The sequence below is a fragment of the Xiphias gladius genome, chromosome 22, assembly GCF_016859285.1.
Source record: "Xiphias gladius isolate SHS-SW01 ecotype Sanya breed wild chromosome 22, ASM1685928v1, whole genome shotgun sequence".
NCBI lineage: Eukaryota > Metazoa > Chordata > Actinopteri > Istiophoriformes > Xiphiidae > Xiphias > Xiphias gladius.
This window is the reverse complement of record NC_053421.1, coordinates 8101229-8121356: the sequence shown is the minus strand read 5'-3', so window position 1 is coordinate 8121356 and position 20128 is coordinate 8101229. Positions and strand designations below refer to the sequence as shown.

The window sequence follows — 20128 nt, the reverse complement described above, 5'->3', positions numbered from 1 at the left end:
AGCCCTATCTCAAACCCCTCAAATGAGCCCTAAGCTAAAATAAATAAGATTGGAAAGCAGCTCACAGGGCGTACCGTTCCCCGTCCACACACATTACTGCCGTATGTTAGCGAGTTGAGCGCTCCATTAGAGATGGAAGACAAGCGGATGACCTCACCACAGCAGCAATGATTTAACGCCAGCCATGTAGAGTAGCGTTCCTCCCCAGCAATTGGGGGCTGGTGATTTGGAGTCTGCGGGAGCACACTTGATCTACCCCAGGAGTGGAGTGCCTCCCACACTCGAACGCTGAGGCCTCCTGCTCTCGTCAGCCAGAGGAAATGTGTCTCTCTGGCCAGGCCCAGATTTTATGCAGCCCCTGAGAAATCACTCAACTTATCAACGGTGAGCTACTGTACCACAAGGAGCTTGGTTAGTGTACAGTGAGTCTGAGATGTAAAGCCCCCTGACTGCCATACACAGTCTCCATTCTAATCTGCTAAACTCTTCCCTCTACTGTGATAGAAGCTTACTAACTACAGTACGAGACATGAGGTGATGGTTGTCTGCAATGAGGTTTTGTAGGCTGAATCCAGTTGGCAGTTAGATCTATGTCAGAGCAGCCATTTTCTCTCAGTGGCATGTTGGCTCTTACCTGCTTTAGTCTCCCTTCTTATTCCTGTAAGTAAAGCAACATCAGCATGGTTCGGGGGACCAAAGCAAGAAGAGGAAGAAACAGCCAACACTCGTAGAAGACTTGTTGTATTGTTGACTCACTGTCATAAACAACGCATGGTGGGGCTCACATAAAACCAAAGTTTTCAGACATTTCGTACTCACTCACAACCCACTATCTATACTTTACAAGGCGCATGACTGTGAGCAAGACGCCAGTCAAATGACATCAGTGCATGTAACGATAGAATTTATGAAAAACACGGTCTGCAGCAATTACGTTTGCCTTGTTAGCCGTACTAATTAAGCCAAACAAAGGAATTTTAAAATGACGGCATGCTTTGTCACGTCTGAAGGAGCAATTGTGGTGACATCATACCCTCTCTTGTCTCAAACAACCACTGACACACGTCCATCTATAAACACACACACACACACACAAACACAAACAAACATACATACACTTTGATGTCAGACTTTACACAGACATTTTTTGAAAATGTAGTCCACATTAAGCATCACAAACCCTTCGCTTGGAACCCTATTCCTGGTGTTTATAGGTATTTTGCAGGGGAATGTGAGTGTGTGTGTAGAGCAGAAGCAGTGTGCTGGCTGGGCTAGGCGTTTGGTCCTGTGAGGCTGCTGCCGTGTGTCCTGTCTCATTAGCTGCTCCTGTGATGGGTGATATCATGAAATGCAGCTGAATACAGCACACAGTAAAGGAACTAGTGCTAATCAGAGAGCCAGATTTCTACCAGCTGCCTCTCTTGGAAACAGAGGGCCCTTATTCCCCAAAATAAGAAAAACACAGAGTGCAATGCAGCCCCTGCCGATTTCTGACATTTGACATATGTGCTCTGATTGTATCGTGTTACTGGGTAGTTTTCCTTGTGATTGTTTCCTCCTCAATTCAAGGTTTGTGCATTTTAAACTCTCCCAGGCTTGTTTTCTCAAACTGAAAACACAATTGTTGTCGGTCCTCCATTCCTCCTTCCCTCCTTCCCTCCCTCCAATAACAAAAGAGACATTCTAGCCTTCCCGAGGATCTCCGTCCACCACCAATGCTTCTGAAGGCAACTCAAGGCTTTCCTCATGGAAACTTTTACACATCCTGGCAAGTTGCCCAGACCCCAGGACTCCGCAAAACCCCTAATGATGATTGAGAGCACGTCCGCACCGCACTGAAAACATGCTGAGTCGCTAACATTGGTGTGTGCCGCAAGGTTGGCTCTGAGATTTGAGGGGGGCAGAACAGAGAGAGGATTTGGGGGGGAGGGTGTTCATTAGAGTGGAGGTTGAAATCTCATATGGGTCTCACTAAAGCAGAGCTGCTCCTGTATGTTTAGATAGTATGTTTTTGTGTGCGTGCGTGTCTCTTTTAGTTGGTAGAGTCAGCTAGATGTGGCAGCACTGTAAGAGCCAGTGACAGCCTGTGCTTTCACAGCACTCCACCTCTGACCCTCTCGCGTTTGGGGGCAGGTCAAGCCCCAGCTAATAGCGTACAGAAAGAAAGGCTGTCTTGTGGTTAAGTGCAATGCCAAGAACATAGTCTCCTTCTAGACTTAGTGATATTGACGGGTACACGAAGAAGGGTGATAGCCCTTTTATTATTTATGACTACAAAGAGGATGTGGATTTTTTACTATTGTTGTTATTGCTGCGTTCTCATATAAGATGTTTTCCTGGCAGCCCCTGATATGGTGAGGTATAAGTAAAAGCTTGGGTTCGCAGGAGAAGTTTTATAGTCACAGGAAAAATTAATAGGTGGCTGCACTCTTGGTTTGGCCTAAGACCGCCTAAACTATGGATCAACAACTGCACTTTTGGGATCAGCAATAGATTTGATTCAAAACCATTATTTTTACTGTGCAAACTGAACAGCTGTGGCTCTTATTACCCATTATCAGATATTACAGTCCTTACCAAGCAGTTGAAGGAGCCTGCTCTGCAGTAAATATGAAGATCTATGTAGATCTGGTAGGGGTAGAGGTTGTGCATGATATTAATTGATCAATTGGCTTATAAAATTTAACTAAAAGACCAACTTATTGCTTGATCTTGCAAACTTGTTAGTTGTAGTCGTATAACATTGGAAAAGATGAGCATAGCCAAAATTTGTGGTTTAAAAAAATCTTCACACCCTGTAGCAGCACACAGTTGGAGAGGTGAAGTCACTCTTGTAAAGTGAATAACAGTCTGTTTAAACACATTAGTTTGTAATATAAAGTATGGAAGTTACAATGGAAGTACAGAATGGAACCCAGAGAATACCGTGGCATCTTCGTCATAGAAGAGGAAAACCTTTGCAGTTGAGTGGAAGTTCTCTGGATTACCTTACCACCCTCTGTTTCCTCTTACATCTCTTTTATCTCTTTCCCATTGGCTGAACATAAGAGCCTTTAGATTCCTGGTCGTGATCAGATCACATATTATGAAAGCCACTCAATTATAGACACTATTGTCCAAGATTGCTTGCAGTTTAGCAAATAATTGGATCTAAGTGGTTACATATGACAGTGGCAATGGGGTCACTGTATTAGAGCTTTGATTTTTAGCTCTTTGTAAAACCATTGGGAATATTATTAGTTTTGATAAGTGCAGCAAGATGAATCTGCAAGAATTCAATCCATTCATTACCGCAATGTGCTGGCTTTTATACGTGCATGTGTGCGTGCACCCCAAACTTTGGCAGCTGAGCCAGAGGATCTGTTCTGGTTTCAGTCGCTCCGTCATAATATCCACAGTCACTGAGAAAGAATGCGTCTGCTGAAAAACTGCACCTAAATTATCAAAACAAAATTGGATTTCTTTTGTGTCTAGGATCTGATATATGCACACATTTAGATGGGAGACTTTGATTCTGATTTTGAATGGGTTTTGTGTTTATTTTGCCCAAATGTCAGAAATGTGTGACGCAGATTTGCTACTGTAAAAATTTGTGTCTTAATTTTTTCCATTGCTCCAAGATGTGTAAAAAGTGGACACACTATGTAGACTTTGTATGGAAGTCAGTTACCTGGCATCAATAGCAAAATTGATTTGAACAAAGTATTCAATCAAATATAGCAGAGTGAAGCCACAAGGTGCAGTACACGCTTTCCTCTCCAGACACATTTGAGTATATTCATTAAGGCTATATTCCTTCAGTTCATCATACGTCATGTATTTCTTACACTTTCTCCTGACACAGCTGTTTAGAGACTCGGTTGATGTGGCTCACATTCTGAGGTTTAGGAAACGGCGTTGAAAAGCCACACAGATCACAGCAGGTCAGGACTCAGACATAGCCTGTGGCTTGGCCGTGATCTTCCTGTGTATATCTGTGATCATGGAGCTACCACCTCACGCCAGACACTCTCATTACTGAATCATAATACGACAAATGTCAGTGTGGTCGACTCTGACAGGATGATCAGTGAGTAAGTCTCCTTCCCCCATAAGGCTGCAAAGTCGTTATCTGTGCCTTGGTGAATGTTGCATTTAAACTGTGGCTTCAGCATGACCCAAGCTCTTATCTACTTACTTTCTGGCTTACATTTTCTAATTTTAAAGGTCAATTTATGCTGGTTTTGGCATTCAGTGTTCATAAGGTAAAAAGTCTTTGTGGCAAGTGCAAGGCCTTTCATTCATTTCAGAGGTTATGATTGGATGGCGGTTACTATGTTGGTTTGTTTATGATTTAAAGAACACAATATAATATCCATAAACATTACACCACCACTGCATTTACCATAAAACACTGTTCCTCTGTGAAGATAACTGATCTTGCTGCAAACACCACAACTGCTGCACAGTCACAGAAACCATAAATTTGCCTTGAATCTTGGATATTTCCTGCTGGCATTAAAAAAATATGAGCTCATGGAAAACTCATACAGTCCAGACACATACTAAACACCAAACAAGGACAACTGATTGGCCGAAAGACACTTTTTTTCTTTTTTGACTATACTGAGGTCAGAGGTAAGGTTCAGCTTCAGGACAGCATCCCTGGAGCTCAAAGGGTCGTGCTCAAGGACACTTAGGTCCAGTCACAGACGGTTGAATGTGTTTCAAAGATGGGATCCTCCATTTGAACATAATAACCACACTGAAATGCTTGCCCCTTGCAGTTGCAATGTTTTTGGTTGTTATTTAGGGGAAGTAAATACCTGCGGCACCAGTAAACAGGAGTAGGTCTCCGTCCCAGACCACTTAATAACAGCTCCCCATCTGAAATTTGTTAGCTCAGTGAAATAGAATCCTGCAGCGACGGATGTCAACAGAGAAGTCTGATCCAGCCGGGAGGGATGGGGAAAGCCGTTGGGTTTTGCAACTCTTGGCAGAGTTTGCGGTCTCCTCCATGTGCAGATACCTCAGAAAGAATAGGGTTTAAGAGATAATCATGAAGAGAGAATGATAGGAGAAGGGGGCATGAGGATGGAAAGTGTAAGAGAGTGTGATATCAAGATGGGGTTGTAATCTTTGAAAGAGTGTGAGTCCCGGTAGAATCTGTCAAAAAACTATAAACCAAATGTACATGTCCCCTGTTTTAGTGTTCTAAACAAAGACGGGTTAACATAAAATGCAACTGCCAAAATAATCAATCTATCTAAAAAGATTATACTCATGGCGTCCATAAGCCATTGCTTTCACGCCACACTTTGTTCCTTTTTAACATGATTTCTTATCATAGCTTATGGGCCTAAGATGGAGGGACATAAGCCATGAGATGTACTTTAGGGTTTTGAGATTTTTGGGTCAGGAGATTCTAATCATGTCCTCACATCCAGGAATATTCAGCGAGCATGAGAAGAAGCAGGTCAGCCATAGAAATAAAGGAGACAGAGACAGAGAGAGACAGACAGACTAAGAGAAAGAGGGGAAAATATGAGGTGGAAGAAAGTAGCATGCAATCTTGGTGATTTTCCCTGGCAGCTTCTCCCATTGCCCCTGTTCTTCACACGCACATACACACACACACACACACACACACACAATAAGTGCTCCTTTTGTAGCTAAAGCTGTTAAAACGAAAACACTAAAAGTCAAAGGAAGATAAACACTGCTGAAGTTAAAGATCACATTTTCTTCCTCTTCCACCAGTGGCCGCTTGCAGTGCAGAGACTTACCTCGCAGTGGGTGAATGGGTTTACTTCAGGGGAGGGAATGATCATAACCACTGAACTGTAAGTGTCCTACTGTTGACATATGACCCATTGCAGTTATAAACCTCAGTGGGTCCCCTGACTCTCTCATTATTACTCAGCTGAGCTGAATTCCTCTCAAAACAACATGCTAACAAATAGAAAGATCCTTTACATTCCTTAACCCTTTTTTTACAGAGTGAGATACATTGAGAGATTAAATAATGAAAGTCTACAGTGGCGCCACACAAACCTCTAAATTAAGGGCTTTAGCTCGAGTAAGGCCAAGATGCTTTTAACTAACTTTTTAGCTTTTCAAATTAATTCAAGGTAATGGTACAACCCTTTAGTTTAACCAACCCCCCAAGCCCCACACCCACATCCCTTATTTAGCATTTTAAAGCAGTATATAAACACATAATATATTCTTTATAACACACTTTTAATCTAGTTGTAAGCGGATATAAGGAGATTTTAAGTATGCATTAATATATTTGTCAACAACTAAACTCCTCAGAGAGATAAGGATTCACAGTATAATAAGACTTTTTTTTAAATGCAATATGATGACACAGTACTAATCGTCAGTCATCACATTATTCATTATAGTTATTAGTGACATACTTATTATAATTATATGTATAGTATTTTTTGATGAAATGTTTATATATTTATAGTATACACTTTTTCTTAATTAAGCAAATTTCATCCACTGATAAAAGCCGTGAGATCCATATTAAAGCCCCAGGAGAAATGTAGAGAGTGGGCCTTGAGTTAAGGATTCTTTGTCAAACTAAACCTTCAAGCTCAACATGACCTCATGAATTTTGAACACAGTTATAAGCAGTTTTAAATTTGACTCTGAGTGATCACTACATGTGTTCAAACAGTTAATAAATGTTTTATAACACATTGTAGGGATTTCAATGTGTGTAATCATTAAATATAAAATAACTATGTTATACTGTGTTATCAGTCATGCATTAACTGTTATCAGTTAATGCAACGCCGGTTACAAATGTAACATCAGTTGAAAATGCTTCATAGGACTAATGGAATTGTTAATTCTTTATAAATCATTTACCAATGCTTCATAGATAAGTTATAAGTAATTAACAGCAACATTGGTGTGAAATATGATATTTATGATTGGCTTATATGGGCTCAAAAAGCATTTGTAAATAATTTATAAACCATTAATATACTCGTTAATTACAGAATATAAACACTTTATAAAGAGGGCCTAATTAGAACGTGGCACCATTGATTTTCTGCCTTGAAATGAACAACTTACTCTTCTTTTACGTTCCTTAAATCCATTGGGGCGTAAAAGAAGCGCAAGTAGAAGACAGTACAAATCTTTACGCTTACGTTGTAAATCAGCGATGTCAAATCTGCACCTGAGTTTGAGTTGGAAAGCATGGCTTCTAAACATTGTGTGAATTAAGCTGTCATGTAGATTTTAATGAGATCAGTTAGATTTACTGCATGACAGAGTACAATAACAATAAAAAAAAATCTGATAGAAATCAAACAGCAGAAACAGAAGCAGCTGAAAATGCGGTTCTATGATATACGAGTGACAGAAAATGTCTCTGTCTAATGTACTATCTCTGTGAGAGTAGCTCTGTCTTCACCGTTGACTCTGACACAGCCTGGGTTTCTTGACAACTATACAGTCTTCACAAGGATGAAAATTTGTCTGTCGATAAAAATCAAAGTGGGGTCGAAGGTATTGGAAAACAGATAAGTGCAACATTTGCCGAGATCGCCTCTCTCCCACCTCCAAAGTCTACATGAATAAGTCCATGATGTGCCCTGAGGTGGCCTCCTCCTCTGTGTCTCTGAATCCCCGCAGACATCGAGGATTTAAAGTTGTAGGGCAGTTCTCGAGGTCAGCAGACAGAGTGTCGATCAGATCCCACTCAGCTTCAGTGCAGTGTTAGATCGCTAGAACTCAGTGGGGATGTTGACAAGGGAGAGGCCATGTTCCTGTGCGCAGCAGGAGCTTTTTAAGATTTAGTTACCTTTAGTGTACTATTCAGTGCCTTTTCTGTGACTTTAGGACAAAGCCTGCAAAGGCTGTCTGTCAAGATCTCCACAATGCTGGATCGGTGGAAATGTTACCTTCACCAGTGCATGCTTTTCAAAGCTGTAAAACAAACAACCCATAAGAGACTAGACCTGCCAGGTTGAGCAAGAGTACTGTTCAGAAGTGTCCAGTGTTGCAGTTCTGATAGATATATATATATAAAAAAAAAAGGAGAGTAGTTTAAAAGCCATGCTAAGGTCCCCCAGAGGCCTAGTTGCTCCTTACACCTAACTGAACCAATTTAGTTTGAACTAACAGACCAACTGTGCGAGAAAATGACCAGCTTCAGGATCCTTGCAGCACAAAACTCTTGCTAGCAGAGGACAGAGAGCAAAACCCATGCTTTTTAATCGATGACCAAACAGACAGGTTAAACAAAGGCCATGATGTGCTGATACGCACACGCACACACACACACACACACACACTTCAGACATGCACAGTAAAAAAAACAGGAAGGAGTGTCTCTGAGCCATCTATCTGTGATGGATAGTGAACAATAAAGCTTCACTGATTTAAGCCTCTTTGGACACGGAGAACATAGTTTCTCTATATATAAATGAAAGAAAACAATTCTGAAATCCCATATTACGACCGACAGTCAACAGGTGATTTAAGCACAATACAAATGCAGTTGTAAATCGTATTATATGCAGGTGCATCGCCAAATTCTCACTCAGTCGGCTGCTACCCAATGAAGTATGATTGTTTCAATATGCTCATAATTTTTTCACTGTGTGCCATTTTGAAAACCGGTGAAATCTCGAGCTGTCTGCATCAACCTCAGCAGGACCATACGTTTCTAATTCTGAATCAATCACAGCGCATTTATCAGATGGCTGAGTTATTTTTACCATAAACCCATTGGTAATGAGCCATGCAAAAAGTTTTAATCTGTCTCCTTTCATATCTCAATCACAAAGATTTGTGTGTTTCACTCAGTTTGGTGTTTTTTCAGGCTCTGGTGTTTGCTATACGCAGTTATGCTTCACTAGTTGTGTGAAACCGAGCTTTTGATTTCTCACAGTATTTAGTCATCTTATACACACTTCATGTCAAGCGCTCTTTAGCTTCTTACTTTTATGTTTGCTTTTGATAAAAACTTTGATTGTCGAGTTTTGTTGTGGGATTCTTCCACTGCAACTTAACAAATACGTTACAGCTCAATGCAATCAAACTGAACTGTGTAATCTAAATAACTGAAAGCACCGTTGTGGTGCAGAGCATTCAGCATCTGCACTTTCTGACATCATTTATCAGTCAAAGTGTGGGCAGGATCGTTTTCTTTTTCTGTTGAGATGTACATACTATATGTTAATGTGCACCTATTGCAGTTATTATACTAGATTAGTGGTTCCTAACTTGGGGCTCAAACCTCCCAAAGGGGTCCAAATATAAGTATGAGAGGTCACAAGATGATAAGTCTATCAGAGAAAAAAAAAGTTTATTTTTTTTCTGAAGAAACAATGAAATGAAACATTCTGCAAAGGAAGTGAAAAATCCTGTTGAACGGCTGACCAATCATGTCCACACTAAGGCCATAACCTCTAACTATGGGTCACAAGTATTACGTATCAATAATTATTACTTTCTTGGCAGCCACTGTATTAGGATTTTAGGATTACATTTTACCGGTTTGATATAAGATAGCAACGTGTCAACTAATTCACATGAATTTGAAGTTTTCAGCTTTGAAATTAAGCTTTAGAAGCACTTTTTCTTTATTTTATAAGCACCATCCACATTTTTTACTGTTGTCCAGCCTTTATTGCTATCACGCATTGCATTGTGGGACAAAATTGTACATCAGTTCACTCAAAAATTGAGATTTTTGTATGCCTGCTGGCAATTTTGTGTATAATTCATATTCTATTTCCCCATTGTAAACATAGAGCACACTGTATATTCAAACACTGTCAAAAATCTTCTTTTTTTATTATTTGTTATTATTTGCAATACAGTCTGTACAAATTGTGAAACGATTTCAAAGAAGTCAGTGATAAGGGCACTGGAGAGCAGCTCCAACCGTGTAAACACCTCCCCCTCATCCTCCCTGGAGACTGACCTCGAGCGAGCACACCCGCGGCCTCCTGGGCCCGGGAGGAAATGAGAAGAGGAGGAGGGAGAGGGAAGTGGCAGGCTCACAAAGAGAGGCAGAGTGAGGTGAGATAGGGAGAGGCACGGCACACAATGCAAGATCAAAGCTGAAGGTAACGCTCCGCTGCCGCCAAAATAAGCACATCAGTGGTGGGGCTTTCAGCGAAAGTTGTTGTCTTTAGATTTCTAATTTGGGACGGAGCAAAGCATTTCTAGTTAATGTAAATCTGGACAACACCTAAAGGCTAACGCCTGGGTCAGGTCATTTGGTTTGGTAACAGGTCTGATTTAACTGGCTACATGGAGCCATAAAGCATGACCTCCGAAAAGTGAGGCACATCAGAGACTCACAGGTGGAGAGTAGAGCCCAGCTCCACTTCGTCTCTCCACATGAGGCTCAGAGAGTATGTCATTGTTATTTCTCAAGGCTGCTACGCTCTTATCCAACCGAGCCAGGAGCCTTCTAAAAACAGAAGCAGACGTATTGATTGGAAATCTCTTCAGTGACATCAGAGCACTTAGTGTTTACACCCCATACTTTATTTGTTCTTCCTTCTTTATTCTTTCTCTCCAAAAAAGGGGATTAGGACACTCCTCTCTTGGCATCCTTGCTCTGGCTACTTTTAAGCTGTTGCATCAACTTTCAAATTCTGCTGCTGGTTTACAAACGCACAATGACACACAGTATTTCCTCCTTTTTGTTCTAATCAGTCTCGTTGTCCCTCTATGCCCCCTTTGTCCCACTGCTCTTCTTCTCTGTCATTTTCTCCCTCACCAAACAAAGATGATAAAACATTCTAATCAGCTCCTCTCTTCTCTCTTCTGGATTTTGGCAAGTGGAAACTAAAAAGATTCAGTTTAGAGAGAGTAAATCAAACTGAAAAGTAAGGGGGCAAAAATAGGATTTTGAGGGGGACACGTCTCCACTGTCTCCACCACAGTGGAAAATATGCCCTTGCTCATCAACTGTTTTCTCACGTTGTTATCTCTTTCCTATGAGTCTACACCTAAATCATAAATTTCATGGCATTATTGTTTACCTAAGCAGCATGAGGAGGTGATTGGCTGCGGCCCATGGCACAGCAGTGTCTTCACAGTACCACACAGCTGCTGCAGGGCAGTTGTAAAACCTCAGCTTTGTTCTAAAACAAACTCTCACTTTGCAGCCCTATCTTTTTCACTTTTTTTTTTTTCTTGTCCTCCATCTCCCCGTCAGTTGTGGAGACTGAGTGTTTCCACATGGGAAAGCCCAGGGCTTCACATATCAGCCTAGCTGTGGGGATAAAATATGCTGTCTGTACATATCATCACATCATTAGGCCCAAAGGGATCCCTGAGATGGATTAGAAGCTGTCTACCTGCAAGGCTCAGATGAATTTATGAAGCACTTTATCATGATGAAGCATTAGTGGAATGCTTTGTCTCTTTCCATTTGTATTTATCTGTGGGAATAACGATTGTGTCTCCCGCCGTTTTGCTCATTCTCTTTTCAGTCACTCTCTCTGTGGTATTCATATGTGTGTGTTCTGACCTTTGACCTCTCCGTATTTTTGATGCTGCTTGTTACTAGCACATGATAAGTGACGTTGTCCAAGCCTCTATGTCCAGCCGTTTGAGCCGTGTGTGGGAGGAAGCAAATTGTCCATTAAGTGTTTCTGCTGAGGCCAAGAGAAGATTTGATATAGTGGGGAAACAAAAGTAATATGTACCAGGAAATTCAATTGTCTCTCCAGCAAGTTTGAGCTTTAGTTTAGCTTCCCCACCAAATCAATTTCCCCAGAAAGCTTGAGTTCAGATAAGGTTTAACTTTGAGACTGTTATGCAGCCTTTTCTCTGTATGAGCTCCTGCACAGATTTGATGCCAGTGTTTATCTGTTTATATGAAAGAGCTTCTATGACATATTTCCTGACATGCTGCTGAGAGTCTGAGTGCCACAATTGACGGAAGCTACCTCCTCTTTCTCACAAACCTGATTGTGCTACTACAGGAGGTACAAGTAAGCAGAGGAAACACCCCCTTTGCTACAGTGTGAAGGTCCTTGACCCTAACTCAGCTGCAGTTTATTCATGTAGTGAAAGTGAGAGAAGTTCAGGAAGGTGCCCTCTGCTTCTTCAGTATCAAGAGACTGCAAGTGAGAACAGAAGTCCCTGGCAGGAAGCCTCCATTACAACCTTCAGTTCAGAGGTTGTGTTTTGGATACTCAGCTGAGGGAAGCCAGGGGAAGGTGAAGTCACTCTCTGCCAGGTCATTGCCAGTCAGTCCTGATTTGGCAGAAGGGGATCATGTTACGACAGCAGGAACCTCCGAGCGGCTCTCAGGCCTCAAGGCTCTGTGTCTCACCAGACCACAGGGCATGCTCTGTTCTCAGAAGAAGCCTGCCTGTTATTGAACCCCAATGCACAGCGCTCTCCTCTAACAATACTACCTAAATCCCCAGTGCAGGTCAGGTTAATGCTGAACTCTCAGAGTAGCCAAATGAAGTACTGACGCCCATGCTTGGATTCCTGAATAAAAAAGGGACAAAATTGCTACACCATAACTTCTTTGTTCCTTTATGAGAGTCAAAAGTACCTACCCTAAATCCTCAAATAAAAACCAGGAGACAATTAAAAAACGAGTCTCCGATAATGGCCTTGGACATGGTCAACATGTACAAATAAAGGGCGGCCACCAAATAAAGGCCAGGGAAAAAACAAAGGTGGATAAATGCCATGTGCCTGTCATATAATGTGCATGCCAGATAAGCATAACATACATTTCTACCACTTTAATTGAATAAATTCAACAATACAATTGTGCTATTTTCACCTTTGTTTTTTTTTTTTGTTTTTATGAAGGGTTTCTGTGCATTGAAATGCTAGAGGGCTTTTAATTGAAATGGTTACAGGAAGTGTTGAGTATGTATTAACAGCATAATGCAGTAACTTCAACAGAGCAAACATGAGCAGATCAAATTGATTTGTCAAATCACTACTAATTAATTAGGGCAAATAACCCCTCATCTGCAGAAAATGATTAACATAAGCAAGATGTCAGGCTGAAATATGACGTGAAAACAAAAGAACAACTTGAATGTGATAATCAGGCTACTATTTGTCTCCTGTTTGTTGATCAGTCAAGAAACAGCTGGACTAATGGATATTTGGAGGTGTATCCACCCTTTGTATACAGCATTACAGACCAGCAGGTTATAAACACTTGCTTGATGCAGTTTTTGGGCTTTTTTTTGACAGACAAAGTAAGAAATTCACAGCCTAGCTGGTGAACATAGCAGAGTATTTAGCCGCCAAAGACCCAAATATTTCCCTTAGGGTTTGGTGGTGACCAAAAACAGAGCTAAAAGGGGGTGGATATTCATGGATTAAAGGGTGACAATACATTATATCAGTGTTGTGATCACAGTTTGTTTCCACTTCTGTAAAGTTACCAAAAAAATGTTTAAAGACTTCTGGGTATTTAATTCTCTTTTTCTGTAGTTGCAAAATTGCACTAAACATTAGCACTGCATCATAAACATCCTCCTTATTCATCCATAGATGTCTCTGGCAAAAAAGTTAAACCTGGCTAAACATGCTGTTCAGCTTGTGATCAACAAGACAGAAGCTTAAATGACTCTTGCTGTAGTAACTTTCCACAGTTGTAAAATCTTGGCTCATAATATTATAAACAGCAAGTTCAAACCAACAAGTCCTCCAACCTAAACCACCATATAGGTGGATTGTCCCTCCCTTCAGATATGACCCATAGCAGTGCAGCAGCAGAGGGCAGCCACATGCACTAGAGTGCTATTTTTGGTCTGAACACCCACTTAGTCTGGACCTTCTGGTATAGTTAGTCTTAGACAACCTGTCACACAATAAGCCGATTGTCGCCAATCTTTGTGTGTTACATTGTATTGTTTTGATCATCGGAATTATGTATCTTATAAAAGCTGCAATTACCTGCATTGTTCCTGTATGCACCACGCTGGCAGCAAGTACACTGGAGGCACTATACCAACCGTTCTAGGAGGCAGAAGCAACTCATTTTCCATCACAGTTGATACAGACAGATAATTCTGGCGAGGTCAACAATCATTCAGCCGGCAGTCACACCCGATGGTGTGACCTATAAGCCACTGCCAAAAACACTGGTAGGCCTTCACAAAGGAGCTGAATTGTGTATTGAACTTGTTCAACATGACTGGCATCACAGTAAAGCACAGTCATATTTTAGCGTCACACTCACACCTGCCTGAAATAGATCTCCCAACCTCCCAGCTCCAAGTCCTGACAGGTTCAGACTGTGGTTTAGTGATTGCACTGGCACTACAGCTTACAAAGCATGTCACTCTGCTTAGCTCAGAGGAGCAGGGCACGTTTTTGTTTTGTTTTGTTTTGTTTTTCGTTTTCAGCAGGGGAATATTTGGAGTTCAGTTTTCCGCTGTTTTTGTTTATTCATGAGAGGGTACCCTCCCAGTATCAGCTTTCCATTATTAACCTGGGAAACTGAAAAAAAGAACAAACAAAGCCAGTTTCCAATACTGTTGAGAAGGATGCCAGGCCACTGAGAGTTCGTTTATCTACATATCTCACAATAAACCTATTACTTGCATCATTACTGTGTAGCATAACATAACAATCTTTTTTACAATAGCATGTACAGATCATGAATGTGGAAAATAACTGCCTGGCATGCTTTTTAAAACAGTAAAACTAGCTTTACAAGGCCCGGTTTGCAGAGGAGATCTTGTACTTATACCCCTGCCCTTCCACATTATGCATGGGAAGTGAATTTTTAGAGCCAAATTCCACTCTGAACAAAATGTTCCCCAGCATGTGAGACTGCCTTCCCTTGCGCTGCATATTTGTGGTTATCTAGTCACTTCATGGAAGGTGAGACAGACTCAGAAATGAAATGCTGTCATGTGGAAGAGTTTGGCTTAAAAAGAAAAATATTCATCAACATATATTTTTTGTCAAAATAGAATTTAAAACAAAACTACATTTGAAAATCACTTCAATGAACAGAATACTTTTTAACCAAATTCAACTAAATGCATTTGATAAAATGTGGTATAGCTTGTGGACAAAGGCCATTTATTTAGTTACAGTCATTACCTGCGTGTCTATGTGTTTATCTGTCTTTGAGGTTTCATCAACTGTTCTGTAAAATTTCTACATTTCCCAGAACTTGCAACTAAATAGTGACAAGAGTTACCCCATTAAACAGCTAACAATAGCATCTTGGTGTTGTCTTGTGGTTTAACAGTTGGCCACATCCTGTTTCTGAGATTCACACATTGCCAAAGATGAAAACACAGGAGCTAGTGTTTAACTTTCTTCACTTTATCATTTCTTTCTTAAGAATGGAACATAATTGAATTTGCTAATGGAAAATATTAGTTGATAAAGCAAAATAACACCACAGTTAACGTGGGTGGAGGAGACGTCACTATCTTTTACAGTGACTGAAAAGTAGAAAGGAAGCCACTGCTTTCCCTCAGACAAAAATAAAGAGTACATTTGTTGGGTTTTCCCGTCCCCTCCTGGAGCTCTTTTCTCACCTCAGCTAACAGAAACAAGCAGCAACATCAAAGTTTAATCATTTAATTGTTACATGTGCTCGCACTTCCTTTATGTCCGGGGATGGCAGCGCTAAAAATATCCTCAGCGTGTAAATGCCTGTTTAGCCCGGAGCAGAATAGAGTTGAAAACAGCCAGTAGTGTTGGCACAGGTTGGATTTTTCCAATGGGAGTTCCTCCTGTTTAGGGAGGTGAGTCCCAACCAACCTGTATGTGTGTTTGCGTGTGCCTGTGCGTGTGTGTGCGTGCACGTGTGCACATGCATGTGCTGTGTGTGTGCGCGTGTGTGTACGTGGGTGGCTATTCGACTACAGATAGTAAGCAGGGCATGCTGTGCGGCCTACTTCTTTTAAAACTGCAATCTGTTTATTTATTTACATATTTATTTTTGTCTCCACCCTTGGCATTAACTGTACATATTGGTCTGGTATTTCTATACTTCTCTTCCCATAGATCGTTCAGCTGATATCAGTACCATTGTTGTACCAGAAAAACCGCATTTTTTCATATTTCATCAGCACCATACTGTAGCCTTTCAATATCTCATTGTACCGATAACCATTCAATGCATTGAAATGGTTGGTTATTAAAAAGACTCCATCTTTTTTTTCTGAGTGATGTTTTCGTCTTCGTTAGTGCCAATGCTTCATTCACCAAACAGTATCTAGTGATAACAAACTGCATGCCCACTTTGAACCTCGGAGTGGGTGGACTTCCTGTCTTGGCTCCTTACAGCGGATGGCAGTTTCACCAGACTCTTTCTCTCTCTGTCTGCATCAGCTTGCTTTATCACGGCAAGCTCTATTAACTGAGGAGCTTCTTGTTTGCGTTAAGCCACAGAGCTCAGGGTCCTCGCCATCTTCACAGTCATTTCCCTCTGTTTTGCCAAAGAACACAGAGCAGATAAAGGCAGGGGACTGATCTGTGTCTGCCTGACTGTGGGAAAGGCGCGGGCACAGGAACTAGTGCAGGAAAGACAAGACGATGACTTAAAAACAGAGATGGGTGTATGGGGCTGATATGAGTTTTAAAGGCTGGTAATGACATTGATATGTTTGGATTGCAAGTACTGACACCCATATCTGTGCCAAGTATTCAGTGGCGTATTACGACACGTGATGTTATTTATTGCAGGCTGCAAGCACTGAAGAGTTACATCATCTTCAGTTGAAGTTTTAAGTGTTCTGAATTAAGAAAAGTAAATGCCACATTTGATGTGATGTCATTGGATCGAGGAAAAATTTGAACTAAAACACAAAACTTCTAACACAACAAAACATCCCTGAGGCATTAGATGCAGATTTAACAAAAGAATAGTCAAAATTGAGGCAGCAGAGGCCAATATATCCTGACCGTTCACCCCCTAGTATTCATCATGCCACTAAAAACCTCATACACTTCCAATAATTCACTCTTCCTCTCTGGAGTTCTGGGGCCCTGGGGCAGTTGCCCACTTTGCCAGGGATTCAAAACGCCCTTCCTATCACATGCCTTGCATCTATAACTTCTACGCCGCCTCTCTACGTTAAACGAAATTGTGTTTTGATGATCAGAATCATTATTCAATGCAACTGGTTAATAATGCTCTGCAACTTCTCCTGTGTTTCCGCAGTTAACGAGATCATCAGGAACGACCTCTCCAGCATTTCCGTGCATACTCATGCATAGACGTCCAGAAGTCTTCTGCAGCAGCAGCACACACACTCAACAGCACAACAGCAGCATCATTAAACAAAAAGAGGACAAAAAACCCTAGAGATCCAGATGATGAAGAACACATTTTTGACCAGGATCTCCCACTGGACCATTGTTGCCATCAAAGACAATCACTGGCAAGCTCCATTTAAATAAACAGATGAATGTTATATTTACAAAAAAGGGAAGTGATATCAGGGGCAAAGTATACGACTACACTTGCCTTAATAATTCACAGCAGATGTTCTTTAGTGGACCAAACAGCTCAATGAGACTGAATTACTCTTCTATTGTTGACAAATGACAATCTTCATTTTGAGCGTGATCTGTATGTTAATGCATGGACAAACTAATGGGACAATAAGTGTCATGCTTCATCACTTTGGCTCATTTGTTTGTGCAGTCTGCAACAACCGAACCGGTGCCTTACAACAGTGATATTGACAGCAAACAACAGCAGCAGTCACACAAATGCAAATGGTTCATGGTAACCCGAAGTGGAAGTTTTTATATGACATTTTTGTATCATTTCAATTATTTGTTTACAGGGAAACAGAGTAAAAGGATAGAAAATATGTAGGGAGTATGTGAATTGTAGAATTGTATTTTTTTCTTGCTTCTGTAGTATCCCATTGTTCATTTATACTGAATTTTATTGTATGATATGCTTTTGTATAAAACATGTATTTGGAAATATGTATGCCTTATGCTTTTATCGTGCAGTTTGCTATTTAGCTTTCCTTTTTTCCATCTGTCTTCCCCTGATTTGACTTGTACCATTTCTACTAGCCTGCATTATGCTTTTCACCTTAGTGCCTATTTTTTAATCATCCTGTCCCAGTCTTCCAGTCTTCCACCCAGACCATGACATAACGATGCACAGACAATCAGAGAAATATATAATACATATCCTATGACAACAGTTCCTGGTTGCAGGGGCTTATAAAGGCAGGTAGATGAGTCGTCCCCCCCCACCCCACCCCGCCCCCCACCACCTGTAAGATACTGTAGTTGAACAATGGTATGCTTACCTGCTGAATTTAAATGAGAACACCCCAGGACAATATATAGTTGTCTGTTACTTCTTGCACTGCAGGTTTGCATGGCTCAGTGTAATTTGTCATCTGGGAGATTCCACTGAGGAGTTGGCAGGACTGTTACTTACCGCTGATCTGATTAAACCAAAGGATTTTATCTTTGGTGAATTTATTGTCCAAGTTTCCTTTTTCTGTCGGAGACTTTAGCGCAGAATGGTTCCCCATGCAAAAAAAAAAAAAAAAAACGAAAAGAAAAAAAAACATTATGCACTTTACCATAGAAACAGAGCAGTTTTTCTTGCCACCAGACCAAATATTGTAGATTGATTTCCACTGTCGTGTCATAAATGTTCCTGCATCCACTCTTCTCTGACACAGCTGCTTTCCATTTTATGTCTTTTAGAGCATGCTCACCATACTAATCTTGGGCATCAATTAGCTGACAGTAGCTTCCCATATAGCTTCCTAATACATTTTTGGACATATAGTATAATAGCATGAATAAACTGTATGAATAAGGTTTCTCTTTTGTGCCTTACTCTCTTTCTTGGATCATTGCAATTCTATAATGCTTTTCTGTGTAGGCACAAGGTGGAACATATTTCTCTTTAATATGAAATATTTATGAAAAATGAAATGTGTTTTAAGTGCATTTAATGTGTTCTCAGCAATTAATTAATAAATGGCATAATGGTGACCATACACATCAAAAGCCCTCAATCATTTTGGTGTTATACTTAGATTTAAGCAAGGAAATGACTGATTCTGAGCCTTTTCAGACAACTTTTTTAAAGTAAAATGTAACATCTTTAAATATTTTTAGAATATTTTTTTACTGTTGGGAATTTGACATCAGACATTTGTCAGTAACTGCTTGGTCATTTTGGTTTTACAGTAGCCATTGATGTAGTATCCAAACCATTTCTTGATTATATGCAAGATTTGTGTTTTTATTTTTGCTCCAAACAAACTTACATTTCTCTTACTGGCAATTTCAAATGTGTGAATCACTTTCTTTATTCCAAATGATTTTGAGCAAATACTACTGATTCTGTGAGACTTTTCATATTCTTTGTTTGAAGTAAAACTACCATTTTTAAAGATTTTTAAAACTATTTTTCGCTGTGGGGAATTATTTTGCTTTAGAATCTCCACTAGTTCTATTTATCAGAAAAAAATACATCTGTATCAAAAAATATTGAATTAAATAATGTTTTCTGTCTCTTTTCTCTTCTTTCCCCCCAGTTCATGCTAAGAGACACCTTTGACTATCCATGCATGGCCCATATGGCTATGCTTTAGTTTTAAGGCTTTTCCTCTAACCTGGCTGTGTGATTTTCTTGTCTTATATACCTTGACCTTAATAAACCTCAGACTGCTCCAACCTGTATCTTTATCCCTAATAAAACCTGAAATGGAGACAGTTGGACATTGACAAGAGTAAAGTGCAAAAACAAAATAGTGCACACTTATTCTTGAATGCATTTTTTTTTTTACTTTTTAAGCCTATTGGTATTGTTTTCCTTTATTATTAATTTATAGTGATTTCTACGAAATAGTGCTTGAGGTTAACAGTTACCAACAGTGCCTTACAACAGGTAGCTACCAACAGTTTTACAAATTCTGACAAATTTTCCTTTTGCCATTGCCAGCAAAAAGGGCACTTTGTAAATCAATCAACAGAAGGTATTTGATCATGTCTTCCTCTTTTGTTAACTCTGCCAAGGAAGTTATGTTCGCCAGTGTCTGTTAGTTTTATTTGCCAGCAGGATTACGTAAAAAAGTACTGGGCCGTAGCAAACTTGTTGAAGGGATGAGGAATGGGCCAGGGAAGAACCCATTAAATGTTGATGCAGATCCGG

At 40.4% G+C, this 20128-nt stretch overlaps 1 protein-coding gene across 1 annotated transcript in view; it reads left to right on the top strand.

Moving 5' to 3' along the window:
- Positions 1-17925, top strand: part of LOC120784675 (nuclear factor of activated T-cells, cytoplasmic 1-like) — a 59319-nt gene extending 41394 nt beyond the window's left edge. The window contains 1 exon segment of the mRNA XM_040118657.1: positions 17147-17925. Coding sequence (XP_039974591.1) covers positions 17147-17202 — 56 coding nt within the window. The 3' untranslated portion in view covers positions 17203-17925.
- The last annotated feature ends 2203 nt before the right edge of the window (positions 17926-20128 follow it).